This window comes from Chelmon rostratus, chromosome 14, assembly GCF_017976325.1.
Source record: "Chelmon rostratus isolate fCheRos1 chromosome 14, fCheRos1.pri, whole genome shotgun sequence".
Lineage (NCBI taxonomy): Eukaryota > Metazoa > Chordata > Actinopteri > Chaetodontiformes > Chaetodontidae > Chelmon > Chelmon rostratus.
The window spans coordinates 20,191,190-20,207,352 of NC_055671.1; the positions used below are offsets into that span (position 1 = coordinate 20,191,190).

General features: G+C 38.9%; 3 protein-coding genes across 9 annotated transcripts; 1 reads left to right on the plus strand and 2 right to left on the minus strand.

The window, feature by feature from the left end:
- Positions 1–758: 758 nt before the first annotated feature.
- Positions 759–7,941, minus strand: LOC121616777. 7 transcript variants are annotated; one of them, XR_006007364.1, is made up of 10 exons: positions 7,689–7,941; positions 7,578–7,583; positions 5,893–6,190; positions 5,092–5,145; positions 4,505–4,533; positions 4,334–4,354; positions 3,809–4,237; positions 2,824–2,926; positions 2,378–2,476; positions 759–948 (listed from the first exon to the last, which is right to left on the minus strand). XR_006007364.1 is itself a non-coding variant. In XM_041951576.1 (10 exons), the coding sequence occupies exons 1-10, from the start codon at positions 7,923–7,925 to the stop codon at positions 980–982; spliced, it is 1,509 nt and encodes a 502-aa protein (XP_041807510.1). In that variant the 5' UTR covers positions 7,926–7,941; the 3' UTR covers positions 759–979. The 7 variants fall into 7 exon arrangements, 5 of the variants coding, with proteins under 5 accessions (XP_041807510.1, XP_041807511.1, XP_041807509.1 ...); XM_041951576.1 differs by having other exon boundaries at positions 759–1,162; positions 2,774–2,926; XM_041951577.1 differs by having other exon boundaries at positions 2,699–2,926.
- Positions 7,942–8,115: 174 nt separating this feature from the next.
- rnasekb (ribonuclease, RNase K b) lies at positions 8,116–11,130 on the minus strand. Its single transcript, XM_041951623.1, has 3 exons — positions 10,917–11,130; positions 9,810–9,892; positions 8,116–9,083 (listed from the first exon to the last, which is right to left on the minus strand). Exons 1-3 carry the CDS (start codon positions 10,992–10,994, stop codon positions 8,939–8,941), a joined length of 306 nt encoding a protein of 101 aa, XP_041807557.1. The 5' UTR covers positions 10,995–11,130; the 3' UTR covers positions 8,116–8,938.
- Positions 11,131–11,153: 23 nt separating this feature from the next.
- On the plus strand, positions 11,154–15,970 carry LOC121616801 (chromatin complexes subunit BAP18-like). The gene is made up of 6 exons (XM_041951610.1): positions 11,154–11,551; positions 11,959–12,053; positions 12,423–12,524; positions 13,566–13,789; positions 13,865–13,969; positions 14,794–15,970. The coding sequence occupies exons 1-6, from the start codon at positions 11,531–11,533 to the stop codon at positions 14,856–14,858; spliced, it is 612 nt and encodes a 203-aa protein (XP_041807544.1). The 5' UTR covers positions 11,154–11,530; the 3' UTR covers positions 14,859–15,970.
- Positions 15,971–16,163: the final 193 nt, after the last annotated feature.

Consider the following 16,163-nt stretch of genomic DNA (forward strand, 5'->3'; position numbering starts at 1 on the left):
TATTTTTTCCAGCTACAAAATATTCAATCTGACACACGAATCCACAATTACATCTCAACTAGTCAACTCACTGAAGCTCTGATCCACTTTCAGCTACGCTTGTGCTGAGCGTGGGTCATTGGTTTAAAAGGTTAAAGCAAGACGAAGATGAAACTGACTAAAAGAGGTTTGTATTTTTTTTTTAAATAGATTACTTTTAAATGGAAAGGTTTCTGTGGCAGAATTTCTTGGTGCTTGTTTCCTGCTTCATTTTTAAAACAAGGAAGTTGTGACTAGAATTAGGTTAGGATGAGAGTTGGGTGTTTGTTGTTTATACACATTAAAGACAAAGTAAGGCTAATTCAGAAGAGAATGTGATAAGAGAACAAACTTTATTTTGTTTCATGACTAATGTTGTAAAAGAGGTAAATCATTAAACACTCAGTCTATCATCTGCTGTGGAGACTAGTCAAGTAAGTCCAAATGTGAAAACTGGAAAAGCGATGTCTGTCGCTGAAGTTTAACCTTACAGTTCTTCAGATGTGGGGTTGTGGGAATTAATCATGTTCTTCTTCAATCAATCAATCAATCAAAATTTATTTATACAGCACTTTACAACACTCAAGGTGACCAAAGTGCTTTCCAGTTAAAAACAAACAGTGAAATTAGAAATGAAAAACAGATTAAAAGATAGCAACAATAGAACACATATCAGGGAAATAAAAAAGAGATTAAATGCAAATAAAATAAGATAGAATAAAATAAAATAAAATGTCACCACATTACTGTGTATTAAAAGCCAGTCTAAAAAGATATGTTTTGAGCCGAGTTTTGAAGAGGCCAAAGTCTGTGATGGTGCGCATGTCAGGGAGTAGTTTGTTCCAGAGTCTGGGCCCAGCGACGGAAAAGGCTCGATCCCCCCAGTGTTTATACCTGGCCCTTGGGAACTGATTTGTGGACCTTAGCGCCCTGTTTGGGTTTCGGACAGAGAGAAGTTCTGTCAAATAAGTAGGAGGCCATTGAGGGCTTTAAAAACAAAAAGTAAAATTTTAAAATCTATCCTAAACGATACTGGAAGCCAGTGGAGGGAAAAGAGGACTGGGGTGATGTGCTGACGCCTTGAAGTGTTCGTCAGGAAACGAGCTGCTGCATTTTGCACCCGCTGGAGGCGGCTCAGGGCAGACTGGGAAACACCAACATAGAGAGCATTACAGTAGTCTATTCGTGAGCTGATAAAAGCGTGAATAGTCCTTTCAAGGTCGGTGCGATTTAAAAAAGGCTTTACTTTAGATAAAGTATGTAATTGATAAAAGCTCGCTCTAACCACGTTATCAATCTGTTTGACGAATGAGAAACTGCTGTCAAAAATAACCCCAAGATTCTTTACAAATGGTTTTAGCTTCAAAAACATAGAGTCTTTTCTTTCTAAATTCCAAGATAAATATTTCAGAACAATGAGAGTCTCAAATTGCAATAAACAATTTAGGTGTCTTTGCTGAATTCAGTGTACATACAACATATATAATATCAACACTGACATTTGACAGGACACAGGACATTTGCTTCTTTTTTTACACATCCAACACAACAAAAACAGACCAAAACAAACAAAAAAAAAACATGGAGAAAATGTATAACAAAAGTCTGATACAACCAACAACCAAAACAAGCACACAATTACCATGGTATAATAATTAAATACAGGTGAATCAAAATTAGCTGCTGAGTCGATAAATCATCTAAATAATGAAAGCCGATATACTTCAAGTAGGAATAATAACTGAGCTGCTACAGATAGCTGGAAAAAAAACAGAAGAACAGCTCATTCACTCAATCACGAGAATAATCTGAGCTTTTGTATATAACAGCATTAGAAGCTGTGTGATTGTATGTATGTACAGTATGTTTGGTAAATGTTCTACAGAGAATTAATTATCAATTTGTATGTCATGATTTTCATGAGGTGGTGGATGATCTGACCCAGAAACTGGTGAGGAACAAGCATGACATCATGGCTGTTTGATTACAAATGCAAACATTTGTGTTCAATGATCAGTGCTTTGCTGATCGGTTTGTGGTAACTAAAGGTCAGATGACAATTCATACAGGTAGGACGCTGATGCCTTTTCCTGTTCGCCTGTGACGAATGTATTGCTGTCAGAGTTGAATTTGACATTGTTCCAATTTGTTTTCTCTGCTGTGTGCTAACAATTTCAGGAAACCTGTAGAACGAGATGCTTCACATGCTTTGAACAGTAATTCTTTTAATCCTACTTCCTTGTATGACTACATCTGCTAAGAGCGGCATTTTAGCAAGGAACATCTCTTTATAATCACCCTCCAGTTTGACGCCTAATGCCTCTGCCAGAAGTCGAGAAGCCACCACAAACGTATTCACCTGTTGGTTGAGGACTGCCTCCAGGTGAGTCTCCTTCTTTGTGGCTTTTATGATTCCTATAAGCTCAATGCTCACATTCTGGATGCCAACACTTTGAACCTGCATTAAGACAGATAGACATGAACAGTGAAGATTCAGAGCATGCTGAGAAACACCTTTAAGTTGTTTAATAGTTAACAGCTTGAGAACAGAGGATGGCGTAATGTATTATCAGAGACTGTCAGTGAAACTTGCGTCCAGATTTTCCACAATCTACCCACAGACTAAACAACAAGCATGGCTGATGTGTGACATCAGAGAGCAGCAGATCACTGCAACTACCTTTTGAATTTTGGTTAATGCATTTGAGCTGAGCGATACGGTTTCATAGTACTGGTTGGTCTTCACATTGGTGACCTTAATAACATCTCCAACTGACAATCCTTTGCATTGCTTGGTTTCTTCACCCCACATGCAGATCCTGATGGAATCAGTGTCGTCCCTTAGTTGAAAGGTTTGCATCTTTTTCTTCTCTTTGTTCTGCACCGTAACTGGTTTGATAGGATCAATCTGAAACAACCAAAAGCACAAGATTAAACATTTTCTGCACATGCCCAGTGAGTCATGAACTGCTGAGGGAGGGTACATAGCAACAACAACAACAACAACTGCCAGACATTTAAATTATTTCTGAGGAGAATTATTGTTAATGACAGATATCAACCCTTCATACATCGCTTAAAGCCCTGATATTTTAGCCACCGTTTAATCAGGAACACCTGGATCCTGCTCAAGTTTCTGTAGCTTCTCCCAACGTGGGCCACATGCACAACGTAAATTTGAAGCTGCTTTTGTCCTCACGCCATCTGACTGGACACAACCAGTATGTTGCACACACGCTCTTCGAGACCAAAAAGTGATTCTTTCGTGGTTTTGCACTAAACAGTATCCTTGCAGTTTTTCCAAAGGAAGGTTCAAATGCAGAAACCCATCTTTCACACAGGATAAGCGTAGCAAACCTTGCTAATGCATAGTTGTTGTTACACATCATCACCATGGAGACAAGCTCTCAGAGGTAGTCCTTCACACGCTGAAACTGATTGACCTGAAAGCCAGTTCCAAACTGTCCTGGCAGAGTTTTGTTTCTACCTGACGACAAATCATTCAAGTTTTTCAAACTTTGGACCAACATGAAAAGCTCCTTTACACAAATGTGCTGTCAGTCCTGATCCTCTGCTGGTTGAATCGCCTCTTTCTGACAGCAGAGCAGCAGGGGAAGCACAAGACTTCAGTCATCTTTCACCTATTGATACCAGTTCCCCTGTTGAAATCAAACTTCTCTTAATTATTCTGAGAAGTGTTTTTTTTTTTTCTGCAACACACCTGAGTTGGCAGAGACCAAAAACAGAGCTAAAGGAGGGTGATTTTTGGAGTTCTCCAATTTAAACTCACCTCTGTAATGGTTCCTTGAACACTCACTCCCGTCTTATCAGCAGATAATTTGGCCTTGGAGATGAAGTAAACTGGACTCTCAGAGTAAATGAGTGTCCGAGCCTCAATCTCAAGCTCCTCTGGGACTGGAACAGAGTTCATCTGTGACACTATGGTCTGAGAGGTAACCTTAACAACACCATTGTCATCTCTTATTAGCTTTCTGAACCGGTAGAAGTTGTCTTCCTTGATCGTTTGATGGTGTATTTTTCCATATACCATCAGTTTAATGCTGGCTGTCTCATCGACGACCGCTAGATAAAAGAAGAACTTTTTCACATGCTCTCTGGTTTGATATGTGCGCAGACCGGATTTCTGAACAACTTTCCCAGCAATGACGTGTGTGTCAAGAAGTTCACTGCTGGATTTCAGATCACTGATGGATTTCTCCTGCATTCAGAGAGAAAAAAATCTCCATGAAGGCAACATAATTACAAACATAAAAGTTGTGAGCAATGAAAGAAAATTCAGAGAAAAAGCACCTACCCAGGAACGACTGTTTGTCTCCTGGAAAACAAACATTTCGTCAATGCTCAGTTCCCCAAAATTCCCAATTTTTAGCTGTACAGTCACTCGGCATGTTGTACTGGAAGTATTTTGATATTATATCCAACACATATGCCAGTGTTTAAGAATGCATACAAAGTGAACTCCTACCTTGTCAGTGCGACAGCTCTTCTTTTGATCTTTAGAAGGAGAAACAAACATCAATAAGTGTTTCTACACTGTTTAGTTACCGATTTCATTTCATTATTCAGAAGACTTTTACAGTCCAAAAAAGTTGCATAATATTTAATGTTTTGCCTCATCAGCTTCATTGATTGTTGTAAAAATCTGCTTATTCTGAATGTGATGCAGCAACACGTTTCAAACAAGTTGGGACAGGAGCAACAAAAAACTGGGAAAGTTGTGGAATGATCCAAAAACACCTGTTTGGAACATTCCACAGGGAAACAAGTTGATTGGGAACAGGTGATAGTATCATGATTGGGCATGAAAGGGGCATCCTGGAAAGGGAGTGAGGATGGAGCGAGGTTCACCTCTTTGTGAACACATGATTATATAAAGGATATTAGTAGATGGGCTCAGGAACACTTCAGAAAAGTGTAAACACAGTTTGTTGGCAAATGATTGCTTTCTGTTTATTTAGCTTTTACGGAATCCCAACTTTTTTGGTATGAGCGTTGTAGCTAAAGAAAACTTCCATTTAAATGACACCAGGCACCACTGGGTTGTTAACCTACCTGCTGCAGGCCTTTCTCCATTCTCCTCCAATGGATCATGTTTCCTTTTCTTTTCTAAAAAATGAAATTTTAAACTTAATTTAAACTTGAACAAAGTATTCAGCTCTACACCACACTTCTCCAAAACAACTGATGTCAGCCAGCATCATCATTGTCCATTGTGTAATGCCGTGGTATTTTCTGGGACGGGTATCTTATTTTGAAAATCTTTATGTACCAGCATAAAATACCACCAAATACCACACCAGCTTTTTCAGGTTAAATAAATGTTCATTTAAATTGATCAATTGCATCTTATTTGTAATTATTATCAAATTGTTGCATTTCATCCAATGAAAAAAACAAAGCAAAAAAAAAACAAAACAAAGGACAATATGTGACATCAACACTATACAGTATATCTGCCGCCCTAGGCTCTAAACATCAGCACGGGCCACTGAAAAACCCATCGACCACTAATCGAGTCCCTGGAGAGGCCAAGTCAGAGTGACAACTGCTGTCCACCCAGCGTCCGTGCTTCATTTTGACGGCATGAACTGTTTTGTACGGCTGTTGACTGCAGCCAGAGGTGTCTTTACTAAATAAAACCAGCAGGGGGTGAATACATCGACAATCACGTATCTGGTTTATATTTATAGTTCAGATATTACTTTTCACCCTGACATTAAAGCATTTCTGTTGATCAAAAATCTACATCCTCCATCCATGATCCAATGAAACATTAAGAAGGTCTAACAGGGATGAATACTGAGCCAAAAACCAAATATTCAAAACTCTGATTATATGATTATATGAACTCACCCTTGCTCCTTTCTTCATGTTTGTTCCTCAATTTGTCCAGAAAGGGGCGCAGTAGGTCCTGGACTGTGCTGTCCCTCCTTGGTACCTGATCCATGGCATCCTTGATTGCATTAATAGACTCTTCTAGACCATAGTGCTCAATGATTTTTTGGGGCATCTTTTCTCTGGATCTGGTAGTTTTCTGACCTTTTGGGATTTTTTTCAGACATTCCAGCATCTTACTGTACTGTTGCGAATCCAGTTCCTCCAGGATGGAGGTCAGAGATGTTTTCCACTCTTCCTCTGAAATATCTGACATCTGTAACACGCAGAGAGATGACAGAACAGAAATATTAGACAAAGTTCCTGCTGTGTTTGCGATGGATGTAAACACCCTTGAATTAAAGCTGAAAGTCATCACTTTAACCTTATAGTCCTTAATTTCAAATACAGAGTGCTGCAGGACTAACATAACACAAAGCAGAGGCTCACACAGAGCCTGCTGTACGTACTGTATAAGCTGCTGTTAGCTGGCAACATGCTCTTGTGAAATCTGTACAACTGTTGAATTCGAACATTGTCAGTAACGAGTAAAAAAAACTCATACTACATATATCTGAGTTATTCTCTCAACACGTGGCCTGAGAACAACATAAAACATAAAATATTATATGAAAATTTATAAAATACAGCAAGTTTAAACCCGGTGTTTCCAAACTTTTTTTGTTTTATAAAATCAGTTTGTACTTTTACTACTGATACTTTAACTACATGAAGCCATTGGCCAGCCTAGGTAGGATTTTGGATGCAGGACTTTTTCTTGTAATGGAGTATTTTTACATCAATGTACTAGTGCTTTAAGAATCTGAGTATTTATTCCACCACAGGACATCAGAGATTAGGAGAGGTGGTTTGTGACTCCACTGATTTTATCCTCTCCAGTGAAATGTGGTTTGAACCACCCCAGCAGAGAGCCCTCCACCGGGCCAGTGCAAGTCTGTCAGTGTCTTGTTGGAGGAAGATCCTTTGCTTAAGTAAAAGTGAGGGTGGAAGCATGAAATGTTTGCAGTATCAAAATAGGTGCCAATTAATTTTCTGTCAATAAACTAATTGATTAATCGACTCATTGTTTCAGTTGTACTTGTATATACTGTCAGGTTGATTAATTTATAACTAAACATCTTATTAATGTCATATAAATGTTCCATATGTTTTGTATGTAAAAAGCTTAATTTGTAAAGTAACTAGTAACTAAACCTGTCAGATAAATGCAGTGAGGTAAAAAGTTATTTCCCTCTCAAGTACCTCAAAAATGTACCCTAAGTACAATACTTGAGTAAATATACTGAGCTAGGATAAGACTTTATTAATCCCCAGCTGGGGGATATTCCATATTCCAGGAGTATATTCCAAGTGGTTGTTTATTTTATTACATGCTGTATGTTCCAAGTATTTTGTCTTTTCATCCCACTTTTTTTTAAACCTTTTGCTCTGTTAGGAAAGCTTGAAGGCCAAATTTGTCATTACCAGCAGTAACGACCACACCTGTAACTGCACATTTGACAAATAAACACCTTAAACATGCCAGTTCCCGCCAGATAAGACTACACAAACAAACTGCTGCGATCAGTCCAGCAAAACAGTGAGTCATATCAGTCACTATTAAAGCAGAAAAATAAACTGAACACTCGGCCTCTTGGACTTACCTTTGTCTGAACCACGAGATTTGAGTTTGTTTCAATCGATGTTATTAAAATTTTTATGTCACAATGGCTTTTTCAAAAGAAATTAGGCAGAATTTTTTGGTTAATACGTACTTTGCCCTTGCTTGCTTCCTTAATGTTTGATAGCTGCTGAGAGATGCTCTCAGTGGCAAACAGGAAAACAATGTGTTTTTTTCTTTTCTGGGTGACAGTAAAGAAGTTAACAGATACTACTGTTTCACCAACCGGTTTGTTGCCGTACTCATCAAGAATAAATCCTAAAATGTATATTGAGAGAGTTTTTTCATCATCAAAGTGTTTTTTTTTCCAACTTTGATTGTTTGTTCTCATAAAATCCTGTTTCAAAGCCACAGTACACCCCTCCAGTGAATAATGGTTTAGCCCTCTCTCCCGCCAAACTCGCGCGCTTTTTCACTTTCATGTTTGAACAGACAGCCTCAGTCTATTGTGTATGGATATGTGTATGTATTTCACTTCAATGAACTTAACAGAAGACTTCAGACTAATCATGCAAAAGAAGAACAATTTTTACACACACACACTTTATTGCAAAGGATTATCCACCATAATTTTGTCACATTAAACACCTTTGTATTTGATCCACAGTAGCATTAATAACAAACAGCCTGAACACACTTTTACTTTAACACCTGTATTTCTTCTGAAGGATGGTTTAATGTCAGCAGCTCTGTGGAATCGACACCTTGATGTGTTTGTTTCTGATCAGTTTGCTTCAACAGGTAAAAATAAAGATCAGAAACGGTGATGGAAAATCTATAAAATGATGAAACAGAGTCACTTTATGCTGTCAGGGTGTCACCTCCATTACCATAATAATAAAGCATTATTTAGTTCAACCAGCTGACAGAAGATGTCTGAACAGCTTCTTTAACTGAAGATGAATTTATTTCTAATTTTTCACTTGTTAATTCAAAATGAATTCAATGATGAAATAAATGTTATGAAGCGAAAGTGAATCAGCGTTTGTTCATTTTCATGAAAGACCTGTTTAAAGGAATGATGCAACATTTCATCCAACAACAACGACAACAAACAGCACAGCAGACAACAAACATATCAAAGGTCTGAACTTGAAAATAAATAATTCACGTGCCGACTGATCATCCCCCTTCACTGCATTAACATCTTAGCCAATCAGATTGCCCCAAACGGAGATTTAAATGACCCTCTGGTGACTCAGCTGCTGATTGGTCTGCTATAAAGGAAGTTGTGTGACACTGTAACGTAAACTTTATGGACAGAAAATGACTTCCAGCGGCTGATGTCAGGTCCTCGGGTTGTCAGGGGTCAGGGGTCAGAGGTCAGGTCACGGCTGCAGCCGTTTATGTGACCATGTACTCCTGCCGTTTGTTGAGTCGGACCTGGCAAAGCGACACAGCGCCCACCGCCACGTAGATGCCAGCGGCGATGAAGCAGTTGATCCCGACCTGGTTGTACAGACTGTAGATGTTCTGAGGAGGGTTTTTACTGCAGGAGAGAAGAGAACACAATATATCATCCAATGTAACACACAATTTTGAAGAAGATTCCTTTAATTTGATTACTAAAGAACTCTACAAGGAAATTATAAAGATTATGTCAGGTACCCAGGTGGGTACAAGGTTATTTGTAGGACTGTAACTAGTGATTATTATCTTTTAATATGACTATTATTTTCTTAATTGTTTTGTCCACAAAATGTCAGAAAATTGTTTTCCTACAGCCCAATGTGACGTCTTCAAATGTCTTGTTTCTTCGACTAACAGTCCAAAACTAAAATGTTATTCAGTTAACCATCATGTCTGACAAAGAAAAGCATCAAATCTGGGAATTTAAGAAGCTGGAACCAGTGAATGTTTTTGCTGTTTTTGCTTAATTGATTATCAAAAGAGTTCCACATAAATTTTCTGTCGATCAATTAATCAACTACATAGCTCCAGCAACTGGAAAATCAATGAGAGGAGTAAAGTGTGCAGACTGACTCCAATTCAGAAGAATAACTGGAGTGAAACCTTTTTCCTGAATCTGTTTTGGACAAACAAACAGTTCTCTTTGCGTTTACTCTTATGGACAGACGTCTGTAGTAGGTTCGTTATAGCCCATCGGTTGGGCTCTATTTTAACGCGCCAGTAATGCAACCTATTTCCTGTTGATTGTCCTGTTGTTTAATTTGCTGCTCTGAAACTCAGCAATGCAGAGTTCATTGCGACTCACTCGTTACGAATGTCCTCCTCGGTGAACGGCACATCCTCAATCAGCACGGCCGACTTTGCGCTGAAGAAGATTCCCAACATGGCCTGGAAGAAATCAGAACAGAGTTTCTCAACATGAGGCCGGGGACACAGCAGAAGTAGTAAAGCAGAAGTTAGAAGCTGATGGTGATTTTAATGTGTAAAGTTATCAGTCAATCATCAGCTTTCTCTCAGAAACAAACAAACTAGTGTGAATCCTGTGTTTTAAGATGTAAAATTTCAGCCTGATAAACTCAAATAATTCACATTTTCTCACAAGTCTCCTGAAGCCTTGAGTGAAACATGTTCCTGGTGCAAATCAGATCTGGAGTGATTTGTCACTTCAAAAAAAAAAAAAAAAAGGTTAACTGACTAACAATTTAAGCAACCATTTGATATCCTATTTGTATTTGTTTCTCATCTACCTCACTTAGTTTTGAGATTTAGTGGCTGAAGTGGCTGCTGCAGCACTGTAATATCCCTTTGGATCTATCTAAGCAAACTCTGTATCTCTAGGTTTTGAGCTGATGATCACTTTGGTTTCAGCCTAGACAATTTACTTAATAAATAATAAATGAAAAAACTGACTTCCTGTTCTGAAACGTCACGAGTGCAAAAATACGAGTCACATGATTCGTTTCCAACGGATTTTTTGTCACTCGAGTTCCTAAATCAAAACGCTTTTTAAAAATTTATGGTTACAAAATTGAAATGGTGCTGACGTTACTTACATATGTAAAGGTGATTAGTACAACCTAATCGATCAAACTAGTGGTGTAAGTAATTAATTACTAGTGCAATATCATCTAACGTGCAGTGCATTTAGCTTGGCCTACTCGGCCTCCGTCTATTTGCCAGAGAAAATATACGTTCAGTCATTACTTTGCGACAGCCGATATATTCTTCATCGTTTTGAAGGTCTCGGGATCTTCAAAAACACGAAATTAAAAAAAAAATCAGTAGTGAGTAAATCCGATATGTATTCTGAATGAAAACATCAAACGTTCCCGTGAGCTGTTCCCTAGCTAATCAGTATCGTTGCAATTCCAGGAAATAGTCCGCTCCTATGGCAAAGATACATATGTCTCACCAGCATGATGACTCCCCAGATACTGATCACTATCCCGCACGCAGCCATCTTCGGCCCACAGAACAGAAGCGACGGCATGTCAGTGTTCGGACTTGTCGATCAATCAGAAGCTGTTTTTTATTTTTGATTCACTACTCTGAGAAATGCTCCATCGAAGGACGACAGCGCTTCACGGTCAGCTGATCCTCATCACTCGGTTTTACTCGGTGAAAGTCGAGATCTATCGTGATCCGCAGCACAGAGACCAATGAAAATGTCCAACGCCGCACGCTCCGCCTTTTCCTCTAAGACTGACCAATGGCATTCAACTTCCAAAGTCGCGCAACATTTCCTTTATCCCTTCTACCTTTGTTGTACGATATCTATATTTTTTCTTTTTAATATGTAATATATAAAGTACACTGAAGAATTCACGGTGTCGAATCGGATGAAGATCTCCCAAAGCTTCGATTTTTTGTTTAACTTTCCGAGGTCTCAATGGAAGCCCGCTAACGACAACGAGCTAGCTAACGTTACAGGAGCTAACTTTAGCTAGCAGCTAGCTGTGTATATTCGTGTTATTGTTCTGACTGAAGAACATATTTCAAGAGAAGAGCTTCAGTTCCGTTATCAAAATGACGTCTGCCTCTGCGAAGGTAAGTTCTTACCTGCTTATAGTAGATTTGCGTAGAGTAAGAGTACGGATAGTGTGCATCAAAGCGAATCTTTACTGTTACGAGAGCAGGTCACACAGCTGTACACAAAAGTCCACTCAGATATCTGTCAATTTAACAACTTTGCTTATAGCACAAATATAGGCGTCATGAAAAGGGCCTTAAGTTTTCTTTAATTGTAAATGTATAGAATTCAGTGGCGAATTCAGCATAAAGTGAATGCACCAATCATGTATTCTTAAAAATAGAATTCCAAACTTTACTGAGTACATATTGTTGATAGAATAATGATGTATTTCCATACGCGCACAGTCTGTTGACTACCATCATTTTAACCTGTAATGTTGCCCTTAATTAACCGAACCAACACGCAATCCTCTTTACTGCAGGTGGGTGAGATTTTCTCAGCAGCAGGAGCTGCCTTCACTAAGTTGGGAGAGCTGACCATGCAGCTGCACCCAGTGTCAGACTCCAGCCCTGCAGGGTGAGACACAAACACACAACCGTTTCTCAGATGAATTCACAGGACAATTACTGCATCTTGATGTATACTGTCACCGCAATATAAAGTTACACATACTGTGATAGAAGATTGTGGCCATATCACCCAACCCTAGCTGAATGTATGTTGAGTCGAGGAGTACAGATTATCGTACAGTAATTTGTTTTGTAATAGATGTCGTCTTCAGTGATGATGTAATTAATCAAGGGACACACTGATCAGTGCAAGTGAATTGGTCAGTCGTTTATCACATGAGCAACGATTGTGTGCTGAGCTGTAAATGCTGGCAGAGAGAGAAACAGATGCATATGTCCTCTCTGTGTACTGAGTATAAAGTGTCTTCGTTCTTAGAGCCAAATGGACGGAGACAGAGATCGAGATGCTGCGTTTGGCGGTGCGTCGATTTGGAGACGACCTCAACAACATCAGCACTGTAATCAAAGAGCGTACTGTGTAAGTCTCACTGTCATAAAGGAGTCGTTCATCTATTATTCATCGTGTCTTTAGGCTGTTTTTAATGGGTTTTCTACACATTTGAGGATTCGCCTTCAATGTAGGTGAGAATGCAGGGCTGGCTTTAATTCTCCTGGTAAATCATAGGTGGTTTTTACTCCTCAACTTGTTAAACAACCCCCAGTGTATTAAAATCTATTCTTAAAGTCCCAAAATTGGGTTCAGTTTGTAACATTTACCAAATATTAAGCTACTCCTGAACCCCTTAATTAAAATGGTTATTGGTAAATTCAGGGCTACTTGATCAATCAAATTTTCTTTAATATGCTAGTTACCATTAAATAACCCCTAATCTGGTGACAGCACTAACATTTGACCAAATTTGACTTTAAAAATAAAGATATTTTTAAGGAGGTGTAATTGGAACCTGGAATGTGCAACATTATTAATGATAATATCGGTTATTGAAAACGCTTTAATCTATGCATAAAACTCATAAAATAATTCAAATGATTTAATGGTGCTCTTCCGGACTTTCCAAATGTTATCAAATGGATGAAATTCTGACCGTGAAACAAGTCATTTCGCAGTTGTTGTTTTGTGTCATTCAAAAACATTCATCCACTCCCATCACTTACAGCTGCTTCTTTCACAATGCAAGTCTGTGGGAAATGGTCTTTTTGGATCCGTGTGCATCATGTTACATTGTGATTACACAGTTTGGCCACTATGTCAAGTTGGCCTCAAGGCTTGATGCACTTTGGTGGCTTTGTTTCCAGTCTTTATGCTAAGCTAAGCTAACCAGCTGCTGGCTTCATATTTTGTCTACACCTGAGGTATCAATCTGAACATCTAACACTTGGCAAGAAAGGGAAGAAGTAATCCTGCACAAAACCCATTAAAACCCTCTGAATGTGTTGTGGGGTTGTGAGGTTTGATCTCTGTTTTAACTTCATCTGCTGACTAGCTTGGTATCTAACAAGTAAACAGATACAACGTGTAAATCAGGTGTGGGGATTTCATCATGTTTGTCTTCTGCAGAGCTCAGATAAAGAGCACGGTGAAGAGGAAGTTGTACGAGGACAGCAGAGTCCCTATTTCCTCTGAATCCCCGAAGAAGACTGTCAAAAAAGTCGCAATGACGCCGACGCCGGCCCCTGCTGCTCCCGCCATGATCGCCGTGCCGACCTCACAGGTTGTCGTGGCGACGGGCATGCAGAACAGCCCCTCTTTGGCCCCACCCATCAAGAAACAGAAGACTGCAGGTGAGGGATGACAGGAAGCAACTTCTGTCAAATCACATTTAGAAATGATGATGACACACCTCCTCCTCCCTGCAGATGTGACACTCAGCGCTCTGAACGACTCCGACGTGAACAGCGACCTGGTGGACATCGAAGGACTTGGCGATGGCTCCTCCAACAAGAAACTCAACTTTGACCAAGGTCGGTGTCTCACTGAGGTTTACTGACGGACAAGACACTCCCACAAGCATCACATCATGAACATCTCTCAGCAGAATGAGTTAATATGAGAAATATTTACTTTTCCAATTGTCTTCTTTGTTCTAGTGTTTTGTGTTTTACTCTTAATTATTTGCTCTGTTGTTGTTTCACCTTGTTTGTCTGTTGATCCCACTCTCGTGCAAGACTTTTTTAACTGCTGGCATTCAAGACAGGACAATCATTGCCTGTTGACGTCGTTTTAAGTTATTTATGTCCAGTCAAGCTGTAGATTTTCATTATCGATTATCAGTAGATTCCTTCCCAGTTCAGTCATTTAGCCCATGAAATACTAAGAAAAGTTCGATAGTCAACTGTGCTGTTTCCAAGAACTCAAAGTGAAATCTTGTGAAGCACATTTCCACCGACCAACAGTCCAAAAGGATAAGAAATTTAATTGACTTTCAATTAAGACAAAGAAAAGCTGCAAGTCGTCAAAAATTTGATAATCATTATAGTCGACAGTTTATTTGTTTTGTTTTTTCAATCGACTAATCGATCAACCGTCTTATCATTGCAACCCTAATGTATAATATATTATTTGGCGCTTGTGGAAACGTCTTTTCCTGATTATAATTAAATACTTTTACTTAAGTAACATTTTCAATGTTGCTTTTACATGTACCAGAGTACTTTTAGTCCATAAAACAATTAAACAGCTTCCTGCATCACAATCTACCATCACAGCCTTCGTGTAGAGGTGGAGAACGTCTCCTGGCAGCCTTCCGAATCTTGATTGTGATGTGATGTCTCACCTGTTTCCTCAGAGAGCCTGAATCTGGACTCCAGCCTCATCATGAACTCCAGTGACCTCCCCCTCCTGTCCCGCTGACCTTTGACCTCTCAGCTGACTCCCAGGACTGCAGAAACATCCAGAAGCGTCGTATCGATCCGCCTCTCAAACACGTATACTTATTTTTTTTTAACGCAAAGGCTCCTCTGTTACTCTCCTGTTACCTGATGTTCATCTGTTGATATTTACACACAATTCTGTGCATCAATGTGTGATTTTTAAGTTTGAGGTATAAGAGAACAAATACGTTTGCCTGAAAATGTTACTTTGAATCAAATTCCTTTACATTAACAAAAGTGACAAATAAGAAGCCACCAAATTTAAAACAACTGATCACGTTTTTTTTAAGAAGACATTTTAACCGATGAACTTCAGGTCACATTGTTTTGTTGCTTTTGTGGCAGAATTATGTTTTGATCAGTGAGTTTTAGTTTTCAGGTCAGTTTCTGTTTCAGTCTCAGAAAAAGGGCAGAAAAGAAACGTGTCAGTTATCATGAAGAATAATGTGGAGCTACAGGTCAGTTTCATCATCTGCTTCAAAGTGTGTAAAGCTGTAGAGGCGCTTTGATATGAAGAAACAATACGTTTAGGACGGAAATAAGTTGATAAATCATTCACTCAAATTAGTCATTTGTGGTTTCAGTACTTATTTCATCCCTTGATTTAATTATTGTGCATCGATCAGTGGCCTTTGGTCCAGTGTGTCCATGTGTTACGTACTTAACAATTCAGTCACATCTTCCAATTTATTAAAAATAAACACAGTGATGTTTGAAAAAAAATGCCCTGCTTTCTGAGGCTATGTGTCCAGAATCCTCAAAGACTCTTTGATGAAAAAATATTTGATCAGATGCACAACAAAAATGTTTAAACCTGATTCTTAGGTTGCGCCTGTAATTCCTGATCTCGGCAGCTGTTATTAGTAAATTTATTTTGTTACACTGAATGTAACACAGGCTGAACGTAATTGCGTGTTCTTATATGAGAATGTAAAATATTGGGGAAAAAAATCAGCATATACCAAAATAACTGATAATGCTATTAATAGTACTGATTAATTTTGATTCACGTTGACAAATCAAACAAGAAGTTCTGTCATTTCTGGCCACCATCTTTGTTTTAATCTGGAAAAAGAAAAAAAAAAGATTCTGGAAATAATCTGTTTTTAAACCGTCAAAGCAGGTGTTAACGTTTGTGAAAATGGGAAGTTCAGCCTGGTGACTCGAATGTACCAGCAACGCAAAAGAGGCACAAAGTTTCCAGGAAGTTCTTTTTTAGGTGAACCAGTTACCTTGTAAAATGTACAATAAAACACGATGCTGTGGTTAACAGGCAGAGGTTGAA

Coding starts and splice junctions, on each gene's coding strand:
- LOC121616801 (XM_041951610.1), top strand. CDS start 11,531: ATGACGTCTGCCTCTGCGAAG. Junction 13,790..13,864: donor CAAGAAACAGAAGACTGCAG/GTGAGGGATGAC, acceptor TCCTCCCTGCAG/ATGTGACACTCAGCGCTCTG. Junction 13,970..14,793: donor GAAACTCAACTTTGACCAAG/GTCGGTGTCTCA, acceptor CTGTTTCCTCAG/AGAGCCTGAATCTGGACTCC.
- LOC121616777 (XM_041951575.1), bottom strand. CDS start 7,925: ATGAGAACAAACAATCAAAGTTGGAAAAAAAAACACTTTGATGATGAA. Junction 4,534..5,091: donor TGGAGAAAGGCCTGCAGCAG/GTAGGTTAACAA, acceptor CTCCTTCTAAAG/ATCAAAAGAAGAGCTGTCGC. Junction 4,238..4,333: donor AGACAAACAGTCGTTCCTGG/GTAGGTGCTTTT, acceptor CTCTGAATGCAG/GAGAAATCCATCAGTGATCT.
- rnasekb (XM_041951623.1), bottom strand. CDS start 10,994: ATGCCGTCGCTTCTGTTCTGTGGGCCGAAGATGGCTGCGTGCGGGATA. Junction 9,893..10,916: donor TCTGGGGAGTCATCATGCTG/GTGAGACATATG, acceptor GATTTCTTCCAG/GCCATGTTGGGAATCTTCTT. Junction 9,084..9,809: donor GAGGAGGACATTCGTAACGA/GTGAGTCGCAAT, acceptor TCTCTCCTGCAG/TAAAAACCCTCCTCAGAACA.